At 43.6% G+C, this 20,153-nt stretch overlaps 1 protein-coding gene across 2 annotated transcripts in view; it reads left to right on the top strand.

Annotated features, from left to right (window-relative positions):
• The window catches only part of CDHR1 (cadherin related family member 1), a 56,481-nt gene that overhangs the window by 9,522 nt on the left and 26,806 nt on the right, over positions 1–20,153 (top strand). For both annotated transcript variants that reach the window (XM_081913552.1, XM_081913553.1), the window contains exons 7-11: positions 4,217–4,333; positions 8,519–8,662; positions 10,943–11,021; positions 17,762–17,862; positions 18,660–18,863. In XM_081913552.1, coding sequence (XP_081769678.1) covers positions 4,217–4,333; positions 8,519–8,662; positions 10,943–11,021; positions 17,762–17,862; positions 18,660–18,863 — 645 coding nt within the window. The remainder of the gene's footprint in view (positions 1–4,216; positions 4,334–8,518; positions 8,663–10,942; positions 11,022–17,761; positions 17,863–18,659; positions 18,864–20,153) is intronic.

Here is a 20,153-nt window from a genome sequence, read left to right as displayed (position 1 = left end):
AACTCCATCACAGATCCCTTTAATAGGTTACTCTATTTCTGGATGGGAAGGCCAGGGTACAACTCCCCCTTCCAACCCAGGCTAAGGTTACTCAATGCCTAAACCTCTAAAAGTTGTGGCAATTGCTACGAGGTAGGCAAAACCTCCAGGTCACAGCCAATTTGCCTGATAAGCAAATTCCTACCCAGCCCCATAAATGCAGCAACTACCACAGCCATAGCAAGGTCAATTCAATGAGTAAATGCAAAATTACTGGAGTTGGTTTGATCCGATGAAGAAGAGCTGGGCATCAGGGGCTGGTGCAGGCTGTTTTAAATCCCCCAGGAGTGGGCCTGAGGGAAGCCTGATTGTTCCCTCCAGCCTGCCCCCAGAGAGCCCAGCCCTCTACACCAGCCTGCCATTTGCCAGTTTGGCAGGCTGACGCAGAGCAGGATTTGAAGCTCGCGGTCCAGCAAGGTTCAGATCCTGACACCCAGCCCTGCATCGTTGGCGGGAGGAGAGGCACTGGCTGTTCCACAAAGCTGCCACACCCCTAAGAGTGGGTAAGCGGACTTGTGTGACTCAGAGGTTAGATGGGTAAAAGGTAAAGGTAAAGATAAAGGGACCCCTGACCATTAGGTCCAGTCGTGGCCGACTCTGGGGTTGCGGCGCTCATCTCGCTTTATTGGCCAAGGGAACTGGCATACAGCTTCCGGGTCATGTGGCCAGCATGACTAAGCCACTTCTGGCGAACCAGAGCAGCGCACGGAAACGCCGTTTACCTTCCCGCCAGAGCGGTACCTATTTATCTACTTGCACTTTGACGTGCTTTCGAACTGCTAGATTGGCAGGAGCAGGGACCGAGCAACAGGAGCTCACCCCATTGTGGGGATCCGAACCGCCGACCTTCTGATCAGCAAGTCCTAGGCTCTGTGATCGCTGCAGCTGTCTGCCTCAGTTTCGAATTCATAAACTGAAAGCATCACTTATCTACCTCCCAGGACTACTTGAGATGATGAGTTAGGAAAGGTTGTTTTGTGTATTGAGCTGCAGGCAATAGTATGGTTTCGTGACCTCCTCATTTCCCCTCCCTACAGTGCAAAAAGCCATACACATTGCAGAAGACGGACATATCCTGGAAAGGGAGAGAGCAATTCTTAGAGATTTCTCCATTTGAAATATGACTTTTTACTTGTGTTTCTTGCTCCCTAATTTTTCTTTTCTTTTCTTTTTTGGTACTGTTCACACATATGGGTTTTGTGAGTGCAGTATGAGCGCCACAACCCCAGAGTCGTTCGCGACTGGACTTAACTGTCAGGGGTCCCTTTACCTTTTAATGATACTTTGCCACAAGTGTATCAGTTGCCAGCTAGCTACTGTATACACAAGTCCTAATTTATTTGGCTGCAATTGTGTATCAGCGAATGACCCATCTAGGAGGGAGCAATATCTCAGTGGAAACAGTTCCGGTTCTTCTCATGGATTTTTTTTCCCTTTCAAAGACAAAACTTCAGTGCAAAAAAAGACACTGTCTACCTGAACTAATAGAGCTTGCAATATAAAAATCTCACAGCTGAGTAATTTTGATTCCCCCCCAACTAGAGGTAAAAGAATCCGTGTAAACCTATTCATTTTGGTCTTTACTCAGACACTGGAGAGCTCACTAATCAAGTAGCTGCTTCTGAAAGCACAAATATTTAAGTAGGATTAAATCTAATCTTCTTAACAGGAGAAAAATACTGAAAGGAGAGAAACCATAAGCTGAGCATTGTGCACAGCCAAGGGAGACAGGAAGGCAATCATTCTTCTTTACTGAAAAGAGACCTTAGCATTTTTCTTTCTCCTTTTTTGAGCAACCCCTGTCCTAGTGTTCCAGATGATTAAGGGGCAAATATTACGGTCTTCTCGCAGATTTGCACCTCCTCAGAAAGCACACAGTACGATGGTGGTGAGCCTTCCTTTTGAACTTTTAAGCAAAGTTCTGAAGCCCCTTTTCTTTCACATGGTTTTAAACTATGATTGATTGATTTTTTTGTTTGTTTCCACCATTCTGTTTATGTTTTGGTTCCATTTAAAAGCTCTCGGCTCTATTGTATTTCATTTTATTTTTTTACCGCAAAACACTCTGAGCGCCGAAATGTGGGGTATAATTGCTTTCACAAGTAACACAACAAAATCTCCTTAGCTAAGCTGTCAGAAGGAGTGTTTCTAGCTGCCCTTTTACCTGAAATGCAACTCTATACATATTCTGGTAAAGCACATGTAACTGTATAAGAATTGTTATACTGCTAAAAATTGTGGGATGTGCCCAGAGGCAGGAAAGGAAGAAAAAAAACCACACACCCTGTGTTTTGATGATGCTGTTACTGTTAAGATGGCAGACTACAGGGCTGTATGCAGCTAATTCAGGCATCCCCAAACTCGCCCCCCCCAGCTGTTTTGGAACTACAATTCCCATCATCCCTGACCACTGGTCCTGTTAGCTAGGGATGATGGGAGTTGTAGTCCCAAAACAGCTGGAGGGCTACGATTGGGGATGCCTGAGCTAATCTGTGCAATTTTTTCCCCTGCTTATGTACCAGGACTTTACTCCCTCTCCTCCCACTCCTCACATCTGCTCCAGAAGGTTGGGAGAACCCATGGAACAGATTTAGGATGCACAGGGGAGGAGAGGGGGTGAACATTTTGTTGAGCAAGCAGAAATCTTTGTGCGGAGAGAACATTCACATAGCACTATCCTGGATGCAACTCAACTGTCCTTTACAATAAATGGTTTGAGTTCACGAGTAAGAATTACAGGAAGTCTGAGAATATTGCTGAGCCTGTCACGACATTCATAAATGCTGAGAGCTGGTCCTATACTATGTGCCCTCTGCCTCTTGAGTCCTTTTGTCAGGTCATATCACCTGCCCCTCCTCTGTGTCTCTAGATTCTAGAGATGACAAGGATTTCAAAAGGAAGTATGTTACAGGTTGGTGTAACGTTGCGGCAGGAAGGTAAGTGGCATTTCTGTGGGCTCTGGTTTCCGTCAGTGTTCCGTTGCACCAGAAGCAGTTTAGTCCTGCTGGCCACATGACCTGGAAAACTGTCTGTGGATGAATGCTGGCTCCCTTGGCCTGAAAGCGAGATGAGGGCCGCAACCTCATAGTCACCTTTGACTGGACTTAACCATCCAGGAGTCCTTTACCTTTACCTTTTACCTTACATCAACATAACTCTTTCCCTGTTGTACTTCCCCCTTTTTTGGACAATGCAAATAAAGAGGTACTCACAATGGGGTGAGCACAGGAGCCTTGGCGGTTGAAGAGCATAAAGTGAGTAGTCTCCTCACTCAGAAAAAGACCCCTGACAATTAGGGTGGCCTTATGCCCTACTTTAAAGAGAACGGTCCTCTATTTTGAGGGCTGTCAGGTCATAGAAAGGGAGAGCTTTGAGGAGCAATTGGCAGCTGTGGGTCAGCAGACTGAACAAGTGACCCGAGACACCTGATGCCTTCCCCAGTATGGTGGGAAGCATGCACTTCTATTTAAACTATATCAATTATTTCTGAATTTGTGCCTCTACATAAAATTTAGTAAAGGTAAAGGGACCCCTGACCATTAGGTCCAGTCGTGACCGACTCTGGAGTTGCGGCGCTCATCTCGCTTTATTGGCCGAGGGAGCCGGCGTACAGCTTCCGGGTCATGTGGCCAGCATGACTAAGCCGCTTCTGGTGAAGCAGAGCAGCACACGGAAATGCTGTTTACCTTCCCACTGGAGCAGTACCTATTTATCTACTTGCACTTTGACGTGCTTTCGAACTGCTAGGTTGGCAGGAGCAGGGACCGAGCAACGGGAGCTCACCCCGTTGTCAGGATTCGAACCGCCGAACTTCTGATTGGCAAGTCCTAGGCTCTGTGGTTTACCGCATGCCAGTTGGTGTCTTCTTTAGTAATGCAAATCTCCTTTCACAGCAATGGGTAATTGGCCGTGCTACTGTCAGAGGGGATGAATTCTGTGCTTTCTCCAGTTCGCTTCAGTCAGTTGACCTACTGAAGATTAAAACTCCATTTGTATCAAGGAAATTCACATTGTGCAGAGCGCTCGTTCTTTTCACAGGCAGCCACTTGTTCTCTGTGTTGCCGTAAGTCTTGCTCTTTCAGAGCAAATAATATGAAGTTGGTTTCTGACAGCAGGAGGATATCAACCTATGCACTAAAGACACACACAATCTTACATTTCTTTTCTTTTCTTCTAGAACATCCATACAAATAAGTTTACTATAGATCGCCACAGTGGTGTCCTTCGCATCAAAACTGGGATCACTCTTGACTATGAAAAATCCAGAACTTATTTTGTTACTGTGGTGGCAAAGGTATTTATATATTCTTCTGATCATACTTTTCCAGCTGTGGGGGAAACTGTACAAGGGCAAGGAAAAGCATCCTTGCAGGTGATAGAAATGGTGTGAGATCTAACAGGCCCAAAATAGCTTGTGACATCTAATATTTTCTCGACACTGGATCTACAGTGCTTCTGCCAGTCTATCAAAGCAGTCCTCAAGAAGTCTTGCTGTGATTTCTCCTGGGGTTTACAGTGAAGGACATGGCCCGAGTATCTTTCCGTATTCTTGCTGTACGAAGTTCTGGAGAAATGGTTTATGGCAGCCAAACATATCCAGCTTTTCCATAACAGAGTAAGTCTGTGAGTGCAAGATATCTGTGCACATTTTGAAAGAGATGGTGACGATTGGGCAGGAGTGGATAATTTCTGGTCTTGAAAATGTATGGACCTCCCTTATTACAGAGCCAGGCCAATGGTCCATTTAGCCCAGACAGGTCCACTTTGTCATTTGAAGGGAGACTGCAATGGAAAAGTGCTGAATTAAAATACACCAAGAGTCTTGGTGTTATCACTTGTGGACCAAACCAAAATATGTGTTAATTCGCTTGCCAATGCCAGGGTGTCTATACCAGGGGTCAGCAACCTTTTTCAGACATGGGATGGTCCACTGTCCCTCAAACCATGTGGTGGGCCGGTCTATATATATATTTTTGGGGGGAGGGGAAATGAACAAATTCCTCTGCCCCACAAATAACCCAGAGATTCATTTTAAATAAAAGGACACATTCTACTCATGTAAAAACAAGCTGATTCCTGGACCGCCCGTGGGCCAGATTGAGAAGGCGATTGGGCCGCATCCGGCCCCTGGGCCTTAGGTTGCCTACCCCTGGTCTATACCACCGACATTTTTTTAAAAAAATTACCACTGCCGTGTATATAATTATTGCTGTCTGTACTTTTCTGCATCTTATTTCTCTCTGACTGCACTTCTAAATGCACACACCAACCATATTCCTGCAACTTAGCCTAATGCTAATATAGTCCATGAAAACTTATGTCATATTATTTTCTTTTATTTTTGAAATCACTTTGATTTGGTTTTACAAATACAAAACTATAAAAACCCAGATACATATCCATATAGAGAGATTCCTCCGAATCTCGGGACTTCCCCCCGCCCCCTCCATGGGGTCCCATTTTGAACATTTACAACTGCATATTCTTCCATACTCTAGTTTTCTATCAATCCATATTGTCCATTGTAATTGTTACACTACAAGTGAAATAAAAATCCTGCCAATGTTTCCATCTGCTTAGAGTGGTCTCCTAAATAACTTATAAGTTTTTCCCGTTCTTTTATAAAGTTTTTGCCCTCTTGGTTTCAGAGTTTTCCAGTCAAGTTTTGCTATTTTGGCATAGTCCATCAGCCTGGTTTGCCGTTCTTCTCTGATAGGGACCTTGCTTTCTTTCCATCTCTGAAAACTTAGGTCATACTAAATATGTATTTACCGTATCACAAGCCATATATAGTCCAGTTATATATGTTTCAGTTATCCTACACAAGCTTGAAATATTAAGCGTTGTAACCAGCAGTTCTCTCTATTGCTTTGCAATCCTGTTGTGTTGTCAGGTGTGAGCCATTGTTGTGGTTGCCCATTTTTAACTTCAAGTCCAATAAGAGCTGGTGAGGAGGAGCACTACTATGGATCTGGCTTCCTGGCAGCAGTGGTTCTGCCATGTACTAGGATGGTTGGGTGACATGGTGGGTCAGGATCATAGTTGCGTAGAAACTGTTTCTCAGGCAGCTAGTCCTGGCCTTTATAACCCTATAACCTCTTCCAGAAGGCAGAAGCTAAAAGAGATCATTTCCGGGGTGCGTACTATCCTGCGCTATCTCTGCCACTTTCTTATGGCACCTGGCAGCATAGATTTGATCTAAGGTGGGAAGAGTGCACCCAGTTATGGCCCAAACTTGCTACCTATCCTTGCTGTTCTGGGATAGCTCGGTCAGTAGAGTATGAGACTCTTTAATCTCAGGGTTGTGGATTCGAGCCCCATGTTGAGCGAAAGATTCCTGCATTGCAGAGGGTTGGACGAGATGATCCTCGTGCTCCCTTCCAACTCTGTAATTCTATGATTTTATGTGGCAATGTTACCACCGCTGGGAGGCCAGATCTACAATAGCAGCCTTCCTCACCATACACTCCTGTTTACTTTAAAAAATATATATTTGTGAACAATAAACCTACCCTGCACATCTCAATGTGAAAGCTAGGTTAGACTCCTGCTCCCTGACATCCTACTTTTCTACATTCAGGAAGTTTTATACATGAGAAAGAGAGCATTCTGTCAAAAGGTTCCTCCACCTTCATTCTGAACTTGGACAATCCAAGATGAACTGTTATCTCATTATATTTCTGAACACCATTTCCAAGCTTTTAGACATCAATCTGTGTGGTGTATAGGAGGAGGAGGAAATGAAATCAGGGTGTGTGAGGAGAAGAGAGTAATAATTAATTGAAAACAGATTTGTGCAGATCTGTGACTCCTTTGTACAGATGCTTTGTACATTCTAGTCTACAGGCCAATTCCCCTGGCCCAGGAAAGGGTGGAATAGACATAGTGACTATATGAGCTAAAGGTTTCGGGGCATAATCTGGTTGTTTGTGTAGATGATCTCTCAAGTTCAAAGCCCTGCTCAGCCATGATGATCACTGGGTGCTGAAAGGCTCCTCCTGGCTACATATGTCAAATTGACTCCTTAATTGCCTGTGTTGTGCCTGCAGCTCCAGCAGGAGTCAATTCTCTCATAGTCCATAGTGGCTGTTTGCACTTTGATTATACCATCACAAGGGAGTCTCTAAGGGACTCCAGTCCTCTGATTTTTCCTTCAGAAATAATGTTCCCAAGATCAGTGGGGTCTTACCATCATCTCAAGGCCTGTATTTAAGGATTCTGGGTAAATTCAGCCTCTAGTACCCTATAGGAGAGTGGAATTTTCTGACTTAGCTGCCCTTTGACCAGTTGAAGCTCAAATCTGCAAACCTTTCAAAGAAAAGCAAACAAAGCATTTATGATGGATTTACCTCAGCTGATTATTTAAGGAACAAACAAGAGCAATTAAAAATAAAGCAAAATTTAGAAATGCGTAGAAGCATTTTGTATACTGCTGGGTTCATATTCCAAATGAGTCATTGAGATATTGCAAATGGGTTGCTGGCAACAAGTGTTTGTTCTTTGCTTATCGTATATTCTGCAGGGAGGATTAATTCAGATGAATTGGGGGGGATACTGGCTGGCAATCTGATACCAATGATATTGTGCTGACACAGCGAAAGACTTGCATCCACGAGGAGCACTGCAATAAATCCTTGGTCTAGTGACAGTAACCGTTGTCACCTTGGGAGTGGTCCCTGGGGGAAAGCCCCTCTCCTTAGAATCCAGGGCATGTAGAATCTTGGAAACTTAGGTCAGGCCTCCTCGGAAGTAGTTAACAGAAGAAAAGCTGAAAATGAGGGGGGAACTTCCTATGGTTCAGGGAATGAGCCCCATCTATCTGTGCCAGATCAGATATTTCCTATTCCCATAAGTTCTGGTGTATGCATAATTTTCAACATGTCCAGTTAGTCTATTCTACCAGGAGCAGAGCAATTGTCAGGTTTCAGAGACCCTTTTGCCATAGATAAGCAGGCCAAAGTGAAAAGAGTTGCTTACCATTTAAAGAGTCTTTAATGATCACAGCAAAAGACCAACACAGCCATTCTCGAAATGACGGTGTTTCCAATTAAGGTTTCCACCCACTTCCCCCCCTCATCATTTCTGCACCTTGCAACCTGATATTGCAACCATTGTGCCTTTTGTGCAGCCACCTTATTTGCTCTATGTGTCCTTGGACTGATAGGCTGGACAGTCTCCAGTGAGAGAGAGTCTGTTAGCTCTATCTCTTCCTGTTCTACTTCACTTTGCTGTTCAACCCCCAGTTCATCCCAACTTTTGTCTTCAGAACTATGCCCCTCTGCAAACCACTGTTCCAAATCTATTTTGTCCTTCCGCTCCTGGGTAGCTTCAGGATCCTGATCAGGCACAGGGGGAGGTTCCCACCATTCCTCATCAGAGCTGTACTTCTCAGCCTGATCTCTCACTCCAAATGTGTGGAGCACATTTTTTTGTGAAATGCAAAGGAACCCTAAGATCTTGGAACTGTTTTGCATCCTAGGATGGCGGCGGCAAGCTCCGTGGCAACAACAAGGTGTTCTCAGCCACAACCACTGTCACAATCAATGTGGAAGACGTTCAGGACACACCTCCGATGTTTGTTGGCACTCCCTACTATGGATATGTCTATGAGGACACTCTGGCCGTGAGTACCGCAAGAATCATTTCTTGTGCACTATGCCAAAATGATGTAGCTTCTGCAACAAATAACTGGAGGGGGGAGGATGCAAAGTGCACATGTGCAAGGTGATTGCTGATTTCCTTTCTGACCATAAGTGGCCCTTTGCTCCCCACAAAATGTCCAAGGTCCCTGGACCTTAAGGGATCACTTTTCAGGGGAGTTGTCAGAAACAGAGCAGAGGAGGAATGGTGGAGACCGCCTCCCCAGCCTGATCCTTTGAGAGGAGAAGAAGACAGTTCAGAATTACAACAGGGGTTTGAGGGAGGTCACAGCTCAGAGGCAGATGAGGGGGAAAGCTGGGAAATAATGGGAGAGGAGGAAGAAGAAGCAGCACCAGAGGGGGGACAGCTGACAGACACAGTGTCTTTAGAAAGCATTCCACAACCCCCCTCTCCCAGAACCTGGCAAGCATTGAAAGTAGGAGAGCAAAGAGCTCAAAGGCAAAGGACACTTTTCAGCACCCATGGCGAGGATGCATGAGGAAGTGGGAGAGATGGAGGGGATGGAGACTCACTCGGGGCAACGCCGTTATTCCACGAGGCTGCATTTCCAAGCCTCTCTCTGTGAATATTGAATAAAAAGCAGATAGTAAGAACTTTTCCTTGTCTTGTCCATTCCTGGCAACCTGCTGTTGGGGTTGGGTCCTCTGATGCGTGACAGGAGTATGGGCAGCCCCTGCTTCAAGAGGAGGCTGAAATACCCTTTCACCCACTTCACGCACAGTGGATTGTATGTGCACCCTTGGATTATGCTTGATGCTCCGGAATTAATCAATTAAAATCAGATCATATTGAAACTGCATCAAGTTTTCCAAGTGTTTTTGGAAAGACAGTAGGCGGAAAGGAGATGAACAAAGAGAGAGTTGAAGAAGACTGGGGGGGAACACGTGCCATAAATGGCTTAGCAGAAGTATTGCTTAGACAAGCCATGTTCTTACAGAATTAATTTATGATGCTCAGATATAACAAAGGGTTGTAGCAAGATTATACACACACGTTGTCCCCAGCTATTTGACTTTGCCAAATGGTAAGGCCAAGCCTGCTTAATGTCCAAACTGAACTTACATCCACTTGCATTTTCAACCTCGGCAGAAATCCAACTTGGTTTAGCTTGTGCAAGTGGATATAAAATTCTCCAGAGCTGAAGCAAGCTCATAGTTTAGCTCTGTGGTGCTGCAACTTGCTGTTCAAACCTTGTTTACAGAGGTTTTCCGCCTCCACAATCTGCAGTTATTTCTGTAGACACTGGTACCATATTTCACTGCCCATATTGTTGTAGCCTGCCCAGTTAGAGGGCAGGAGAGAATGATTTTGAGGAATATTGGAGGTGTTTTTCATGCACTTCATAATCCTTGGCAAGAAGAGGTGCTATAAAGCTGTGAAACATAATAATTTACTTTGTGCTGCTATTAACCAATGATCTGGAAATGCCTATAATTATTAAATATGCCGAGTTTTGGGGTTTTTTATGGAGCTCACAGAGGAAATCAGGGATAATTAAGCATTAATCACCTCCACTGTGAGCCCCATAACCAAAAATATTATCATATTATAATGATGGAAAAACTCACCTCTTTCCCTGCTTAGTGTGTCAGAAACTCCACATAGTAAAATGCTATTTCCAGGTTTACTATTATTTACAGATCCAGGTGTTGCCCATTAAACTTGCAAAGGGAGTGGATTTTCAGGTCGAACGTTCTTTTCTCTTTTTTTAGCATATTGCTTTCTTAGCTATTGAAGAGGATTTCTTCCTAAAGCACTTTTCAAAGCTCTGCAATTCCGCCCCCCCCCCAAAGCTTTCCAAATAATTGCAGAAGGATGTGTCTCGCTCATTATAGTCCAAGGCAACTCTGAGATGTGGTCAACCCCTCCTATCACTGAGCAAAAAGTTGCTGGTCCTTACTTCTTCCACCAAAGATATCGAAGCTCCTTGATTTGTTTTCAGCTGCTTGAACTTGGTCTTGCTGCATTCTCTGCTAAAATATGCCATAAAAAAATATAGAAAAGTTATCCTCCGAGCAGAACTACAAATACAGAACAGGACCTTTAGTTCCTCTCTCTTTAATCATTTACCATATCATGCCGGTGAGCTTGTGTTTGGCAAGTAGAGTGCTCGGTTTTATATTGTGTTGCCTGTCTACATGGGAGAGAGCTGATGCATTAGGTTGGCTTGGAGTTATATTTTACAGCAGTTTTACCTCCTTGTGCTCCCTGTTTTCTTTCCCTCTCCCCCCTCTCTCTCCAGGGTTCTGAGGTAATAACAGTTGTTGCTATTGATGGGGACCGAGGGAAGCCTAATGACATTCATTACCGTCTTTTGAATGGTAAGTTTACTGGGTTGGTTTGAAATCCTAAAGGAATACCTAAAGCCATCGAACTCACTGTTTAGTTATGGTTTCATATATGCAAGGAAGCCTATCAGATATAAAAGAACAGGTATAGTTAACATTGCTTTGGTTTGTTGTAAAGCTTATTTATTTATTTTATGTACTGCCCAATACCCAGAGGTCTCAGGCTGGTTCACAGAACAAAATCAAAATATGAAACCACAAAATATGTAATCAAAATAGATATTCGCTCTCACTGTGTCTTAAGAAGGCACAGGGAGGTTCTAGGAGATTTAAAAGCTTCTCCCAACATGGTGCCCTTCATACTACAACTTCCTTCAGCTCCATGGTCAGGTATAATAGGAGTTGTACACATCGAGAATGGGCACATTGGCCTCCATGGGACTCAGCTGTAAAACTGCAAATGAAACATTTAAAATGTGTTGTAAAGTGCAATATACAAATGCGACTCTAGATGGTGACGGTGAGCTATGCCAAATCCAATGTATTTTTCAAAACTTTTTTTTGGGGGGGGGGTAAGTATTTTCACAACGTTGTTGGGTTTTGTGTGTGTGTGTGTGTGTGTGGATACCACCCACGCCTGCCTGTGTTTTAGCAGGCCTATTTCTCCTCTTTTAATGAACTGCATTTGATTATGAGGATTGTGATGATGAGTGAACCAATTTTAAGCTACTGGGCAGGATTGCCGGTTGCCCAAGACTGTTGCACGGGTGATGCTTGAGAGCCGAGGACCAGTTTGTGACAGATCATGGGGAATACAATTGCATGAGATAAGATCTGGGTATAGCAGTTCTTAGTGGAGTGGTTTTCAGTCCAGATGAACTAGCCTGCTTCCTTAACTCTGGCCCCTCCACACAGAGACTATGCTTCTACTTTTACCCTTGACAGCCAAGCTAGACATGATAGATTAAATCCATATGACTGTCTTGATTTTTTGTTTTTAACTTAAAACTCTGTTCATTCAATCAGGGCAGTTTCCTTCCTCACTTCTGCAGTTTCTCTCCTCACAGATTGTCTCCCAGGTATTGTTTTCCCCTCCCTGAAAGTCTTGCTTCCCCTCCCTGAAAGTCTGTGGGGGCCAGGGGAAGAGAGGTATAGAACTGGAATGGGAGAGTGCAGCTCCATTCATCTGCATCTCATTTTGCCCTTCAACCTCCCGCCCCCCTCTCTATCTATCTCTATCTCTCTGAATTTATATGTGATTGGGGCACACCCAGTTTCAAGGAATAGGTTTTCTGCCATTTGACTTCCAGTAGCTTTATAAGAATGACGTACGGACACGCCTCAATCCGTTCCGACATTAATTTGCGTTTTTATCTGGTCTTTTCCATTCCTCTGCAATCAGTTTATTTTGCACATCTTAGGTTGCACTTCATTATCTGCCAATGTGAAAATACAGGGTGAGTCTTTTAAAAGAGGCCCTGTGGGACATGTGCACTCTGTATCCATGGGGCCTTTTTGAAAGGACTCGCCCTGTACAGTATATGCATTTAAATTGCTGTGGTTGTTTTTGCATAGCACGAAACAGACACGCATATCATGGCGAGTTATATAAACTACGAATTACTTTCCTTACATGTTGTAACAACAGAGGCAGGTTTTCTGCATACTTGCTCTTCCCCAAGCTTTTTGTACCATCTCAGTCCCATGTGATGTTTCATACCTGTTACCCAGTGGAATTGTAGGAAGGTCTGTTATTCTTATTAAAGAATAAATAGTGCTAAACCATTGAAAAGAACTTTATATTTTATATGCTGGCAAATCCTCCAGAAAACTCATGATGAACCATGCTCTGAATTATCTATTTCCACATAGCAATTAGGCAGTGAATAGCATGATATATGAGCACTTGAAACTGCTATTGACTTCATTTCCATTGTAGTCAAGCTTTCTTTTTCTGCCCTATGAATCTTGATAATGGCCCTCCACATAAGTCAATCCGTGTTCAGTGTGAAGTCTAATGCCTTCTAATGAAGTCACAGTTATTGCAGATATTAGCAAAATGAGACATTATTGGACAGTTTTCAAAATGAGCATCAGTATTAAATTAGAGAAGGAAACAGAGAAGAATATTGATTATGTTTTCTTTAACTGGATTTCCTACACTCCTAGTTTCAAACTAGGCTTGGCTGAGCCGCAGAACGTGTTTCATCCCCCGTATGAAAATTCTCCTGAACACATGCTGCACTCCTGTTGTACTGAACATGTTGAACATGCATGCACCAGTCAGGGTCGTATGCATGCAGCTCTGGTCAGAAAACTGAGGATAGCATTGATAATTCGGCCTTCTCGGTAGTGGCGCCCACCCTGTGGAACGCCCTTCCAGCAGATGTCAAAGCGATAAACAACTACCTGACATTCAGAAGACATCTTAAGGCAGCCCTGTTCAGGGAAGTTTTTAACGTGTGATATTTTACTGTATTTTTGGTTTTTATGGAAGCCGCCCAGAGTGGCTGGGGAGGCCCAGCCAGATGGGCGGGATATAAATAATAAATTATTATTATTATTATTATTATTATTATTATTATTATTATTATTATTATTTTGTCAGGTCTGAAGGGTAGGGGAACAGAGAACAGGGGCACTCAACCTCCCTATGGCAGTGTCCCCAGATGTTGCACTGCTTGAGAGTAGACCTGAGTCAGTGAGATTTAAGGCCTGGGGTGAGATTTCTGAGGGACAGGAGCTCATGATCTACTGTGGGTTCCCTAGTTTATATGTGCTAGGACACAGGTGGTGCTGTGGTCTAAACCACTGAGCCTCTTGGGCTTGCCGATCAGAAGGTTGGTAGTTCAAATCCACATGATGGGGTGAGCTCCTGTTGCTTTGACCCAGCTCCTGCCAACTTAGCAGTTCGAAAGCACGCCAGTTCAAGTGGATAAATAGGTACTGCTGTGGTGGGAAAGTAAACAGTGTTTCTGTGTGCTCTGGTTTCTGTCACACCAGAAGTGGTTTAGTCATGCTGGCCACATGACCCAGAAAGTTGTCTGTGGACAAACACCAGCTCCCTCAACCTGAAAGCGAGAAGAGCACCACAACCCCATAGTCGCCTTTGATTAACCGTCCAGGGGTCCTTACCTTTTACCTTTATCTGTGCAATGAATAGGAGAGCAAACTGTATAGATGTCATATTGGAGAATGCACTCAGAGATCACTGCCAGCCACCTTCGGTGATGCTCTGGTGAAGGGATTGAGCTTGAAGTGAAGGTACATGTTTGCTTTTAGACTGCTTGGCCTTCACAACTCTCTCTCTCCCAACAGTGTAGTAGCCATCACAACCTTACAGTATCCTGTTAGTCAGTTGCTAGGATCAGAGGGTCAGAAAAGATTCAAGCTGAGCTGAGGTTGCTGTCAGTGCCCAGGCATTCACAAAGGCATGCATTCTGCCAGCACATGCATGCACATTGACAGCAATGTATGCTCAGCTGCAACAATTTCTGGCTGCACATGAACCTGGGATAGCTCAGTCACTAGAGCATGAGACTCTTAAGCTCTGTGTCATGGGTTTGAGCCCCACGATGGGCAAAAGATTCCTGCATTGCAGGGGGTTGGACTTGTTAGAATTCCTGCTCCATGATTGCAGTCATGCGATTGTTGTCTTTCACATGATGGTATATGTTTTGACTCCACAGAGTGGGAAGTGATGGAGACAGGATGTTTGTGTTACTGTGTTCCTTGAAGTGGGACTGTTGTCCTTTGTTCTTTTTTTCTTTGCTGTCTGATGCTAGAGCGAGAAGGAGCCATGTTGCAGCGCTCTATGTGTGTTTATTTGTAAATAAAGTAGATTAGCCAAAATGCTGAGTTGCTGAGGTCTGTTACGCATGATGCGCAAACTCTGAGGATCCCTAAATGTGCCAGTGTCTGTTGGCATCGGTCGCTGTGATGTTCGAAAAGAAGAAAGCTTTTGAAGCTCCCAAACAATGACCAGCAGGGAGAGAACATGCCAGTCGGGTATGTGTCTCTGCCAGGGTCCTACTCGAGTGTAGGCTGAGCTCCTGACAGGACTAGATGACCTACAAACTCTACAATTCTATGATTCCATGCAGTGCTATTTTTCTAGAAAAAGAGGTGCCAGAACTCACCACAAACATCTCCCTTTTTCCATTTTCATGGCAATGGCGCCCACCAGAGAGGTGCGGGAACTGAGTTCTGGCAAGTTCCAGCTGAAAACAATTCCCTGATTCTATGATTCTAGCAGCTGGCCAAGTGTATAATATTTTGATTGGACCAGTACACTTAGTAGTAGCTTGGAATCCTACCTGGCTGCTGAACTTTGTCAGAAATCTCATGTATGCCATTCCTGTGTGTGCATGATTCCTTCTCTTTGTGGAAGCTTAACTCTGTGTGAATATGTCACTAGCTAGATTGGACCAATTATGGTATGAGAGGTAAAAATTGTAGTTGTTTAGAGAGATGATTGGAAGAGAGACTTCTTTTATCCTACCCATACTTCCATGTATGGGAGAAATGGGGTTCTGTGTAATTGAGGACTAGACTCAATATTTTCTCTAGGACTTTCCTTTTTCTACTGGGCTGTGAAGAAAAAAGATGGTCACTCTTTCTCTAGGTCTGCAAAATATTCTGATTTATGTATGTATACATCACCAATATTTATTTGCCCCTTTTTGGCCACATACAACTCAACAAGCCAAATGCAAGCAATCCACATTGGTCTGGTACTGGTTCTAGATTGGGTGAATCATGTGCAGCCCAGTTCTAGAAGACTAACTAGATCTAAAAATAAATAATTTAACACTTACAGCTGCCTCAAGTAGTCATCCGGAAAAACCCCAAGCCTCTTGCATGACTCATATCTTTTCATATTTTTTAGCTTACTTGGAAGTGGAATGTTTAACACCTAAGATACAAGGATTTGGGTTTGCCGCTTCTGTTGGTGGTGTTGTTGAGCACCGAATGCCCGAGATACCAGGAACTGAGTTTGTGGTTGAGGCTGTTGTGTGTTTTTCAGAAACATGTGCAGGAAAAGAAATCTGTGAAAGTTTAACTTCTCACCTACTTGAGCTTTGTGAGAGGTGTTCGCACTGTTGGATGATATAATTATGCCCCAGCAAAAGAAAAGTGTTCTTTTTCAGCTTTTGCTTATGTTTTGCACACCCGAGCAATACAGCATTCAAAGATGGGTACTGAGCATTTAAAGGAATATCTCTCACACAGAGAGAGTGCACCTTCTTCCAGATCTTGTATGGAACACATATGCTTATTCCTCACTGGTTCCACTCCCTTGTGACATGATCCATTTCCATGTTGGTGGAGCCAACCACACATGGAGGGATTGGCACAGGAATGCATGCAAGTAACCTGTACTAAAAAGGAAGTGTAACATGCAACTGCCTATGGAAATATTGCACAGGCTTCTCATTCCCAGCAATGGCCCATCATGTGGGTTCATGAAGGACACAGAAAAGTACCAGGTTCTACTAAGCCCTATGCTAACCCCTCTGCATGGATGGCTCCACCAGCAAAAGGATGGATAATTCTTCTTTCTTCTTATTTGGCAATCACTCGTAGCTGAGTAAGATTGTCTTCCATGAACACTGTCTTAAAAGTGAGTCCGTAAGTGACTGTGGAGGCCAATTCTGGATCCACACGTCCTTCCACAGTGGGGACATAGGTTTCCAGGTGAGAGTTGATCATGGTGAGGGTTTGCCAAACGTGCCTTCCTTTTAGTACATTTCTCCCTTTTGTCCTGAGCTTGAGTGTCTTCAAAGTCCATGACACCTTCGGTAAAGGCTGTTCTCCAATTGGAGCGCTCGTAGGCCAGTGTTTCCCAGTTGTCGGTGCTTATACTACATTTTTCTAGATTTGTCTTGATAGAGTCTTAAAACCTCTTTTGTTGACCACCACCCTTGCGCTTTCCATTTTTAAGTTTGGAATAGAATAGTCACTTTGGAAGACGATAATTCAGCATTCGAACAACAGGACCAGTCCAACAAAGTTGATGTTTGAAGAATCATTGCTTCAACACTGGTGGTCTTTGCTTCTTCCAATACACTAGCATTAGTTTGCCTTTCTTCCCAAGTGATCTGTTGATTTTTTTGTAACTGCTTGCTATTTTGCATTTCTGTGCTGTCACTTCAAACAGCAGAACCATTTGACTCACTGACCACCCTTTTTTAGTAAACAAACTTGTTAAATTTGTTTATATTGGCATTTGTTGGTGGTTGGTCATTCCCCCAGTAAGCAAGACAAGATTGGTATTTTAAAAGTAATACCATTACAATAGCCTCTGTGGTATACAATCAACTCCAGATAAGATCCCCAAAGCGTTATTTCCATGAACACGCCTGTAATCAGTAAGATACAGGTTCATATGTACCTGTGTATTTGCACAAGTAGGGTGTAATCTACACACATATAGAAATGCTGTGAAAATGATTTTTAAAAGTTTTGAAAAATACATTCAATTTGACATAGCTCACTGTCGCCATCTAGTGTCACATTAGTATATTGCACTTTAGAACACATTTAAAACGTTTCATTTGCAGCTGTGTAGATGAGTCCTGGGTCTCTTAAACAGCAGGTCACATTTTCAGCATGGTTGGGAAGCTATTTTCAATCAATATAACTTCCCAGTACTCTGGGCATGACCAGTTGTTGCTCTGCACAACTAGTTACCTCTGACTGCACCTGGATTGAAGCGGATTCATTTTGAGGGGGCTGGAAAATTTGACATGTATATTTCTGTTTTGTAACAGGAAGTGAAGGCTCGTTTGAAATAAATAATGCAACTGGAGCCATTTCCGTTATTAAAAGCCCAAATCAGCTGAAGAAAGAAGTATATGAACTGAAAATTCAGGTATTTGTCTCACTCTCCTGCTATAAATGTTTCCTCTTACCACTTCTGATGGATCTGCAGTGTGCAGAATTTCAACTACTGCAAATGCAGTGCCCTTTTTACATATGAGAATTGATGCATATTGCTGCTTTCTGCTATGATACCATTTTTTAAAAAAACAATTTTCTCCGTCAATGCCAACTCTACCCAAAGGGTCTGGTGTGTGAAAGAGAAAAGATCTGGATTCTTTAACTAGGTAACCAGACAGTTTAATAGGATTGATAGGTATGCATTATTCAAGTTATGCAAATTTGTTCACATATGTAGTGTGTGTTATGGCTAAACCATAGGTTAAGCTGTCAGATTTGCACCAGAGACTCTAAGCCAAAGGACTAAGCCAAGAGTCAGGGAGGAATGCACAGAAACATACCGGAACTAGGAAGTCCTTGTTGGTCATGAAGCCTTTTGGAGTTCTTTCTGTCCAGGAGGACCAAATGGTCAGAGTAGGTCTGAACTTGAGAAATATTTCATTGTCAGGAATGTGCTCTAATATATAGGGCAACTGCACACGGAGCTGACAGTTCCTCATTCTAGCTGAGTATGTTTAACACCATGCAAGGCTGGGGCTGTGGGAAGTCAAATCTCGACCTTTCACCTCTGGTCAGCCCTGAGGCCAATGCTGAAGAGCTGGAGTCGCTGGAGTCTCAAATGCAACCAACAAAAGATACTGATATGATCAAACTCTAGAATTGCATGTCGGATGAAGCATCGTAAGCAGGAGGGAAAGCCCATGCAAATCCATTTCTTGTTCACTACAGGCTTCCGAAATCAGCCCGGAGGGTGAGGCGACTGCTCACGCCTTTGCCACGGCAACCATACGAGTTGTGGACCTCAACAACCACCCGCCGACATTCTACGGAGAAAACGGGCCGCAGAACCGATTTGAGCTCACAATGTACGAGCATCCGCCGGAGGGCGAGATTCTGAGAGGCCTCAAAATTACCGTCAATGATTCAGATCAGGCCAGTGTGGTGTTTTTGTTTTGTTTTGTTTATCTGTCCTTTCTTGCCTCTCTCTTATACCTCCATTCTGGGCCAGCCCAAGACATTTTCACACTTGAGGCGAACCACAAAATGCTTCCTCCCTGCCAGGGAAGATCAGGGGGCAGGGGGGATAAAGATCTACATCAGGATCTGCTGCCCCTGTGGATCCTACCACCTGAGGCAGTTGCCTCATCTTGCCTCATGGCTGGGCTGGTCTTGATTCCATAAACCTTTTGTTTTAAGTATCACAGCATTGAAAACTAGGTGGTGGTGACAGCCAACAATCCATTGTCTTCTTGTCCTGCTTGATTTCCAGGGGCATATGACATTTGTGTCCTTGAAACAAAATGCTGTTAAAGGATAAATATTTTGTTTGATTCAGCAAGCCTTGTCCTCTTAGTTTGACTAGGTCGCGCCCTTTCTTTATTGCATTATTGCTGATTTATTTAATCAGCCGATGGAGATAATATTCCATGCTTCCCCACTTAATTTTTAGTTTATATTTTAAAAAATAGTAATTCTGGTCCCAGTCTTTCTGGAGCATTGTTAAAGCTACTCTACTAGAGCCTTATTTTGGAAAATAAGCACTCTACCCCATATGCAGTGAGCACTGTATTCTTTAAACAGAGTAATGGGATTCCTTTAGGCTCAGTACAGTTTATTTTATGTGGAAACTATGGCAAAGGTTGCTAAGGAAACCTCTGTAATAGCTTCCACCTGAGCTAACAGGAGAGGAAAAGTTGAGGCCTGAAAGTTTAATACACATGAAAGGACTGCAATTATTGAAAAGAAAATCTAGCCCATCAACATGTAACATATACTCAGTGTTGTGCTAACATGGTTGCATTCTGCTCCATATAAAAGTCAGCAGGTTCCCTGCCAGCCTGCTGCAAAGGGATAAGTAACTACTTCTGAGGCAGCCAGCCTCGTAATTGCTGCTTCTGCAGTTGCAGAAGGCAGCAAAATTTAAATTAACTGCTTACTAATATTACGGAGCAAGCAGAGACCAGCCAAAAGTTGTCACGGCCAGTATATTTTGCACAGATCTTTTGTTTGCTACGTTCTACTCCCCTTCCTATCACAAGGAAACCATACAATTTTCTTTTGAGCTTGAAGGTTGCTTTTTAATTCATATTTATATTTCCAGTCCCTACCCAAAATTGATCTCTGGTTCCGCCTGCACCTGTTTGTTCCCCACTGGAGCCATCTTTGGGTGTTCAAGGGGAAAATTTAGCAGCACTCACTGGCCCCAACCAGTGTGCATTGTCT

The sequence above is a fragment of the Podarcis melisellensis genome (genome assembly GCF_964234715.1).
Source record: "Podarcis melisellensis genome assembly, chromosome: 5".
NCBI classification, from domain to species: Eukaryota; Metazoa; Chordata; class Lepidosauria; order Squamata; family Lacertidae; genus Podarcis; species Podarcis melisellensis.
The sequence above is the reverse complement of the archived record's forward strand: the minus strand, read 5'-3'. Positions and strand labels throughout refer to the sequence as shown.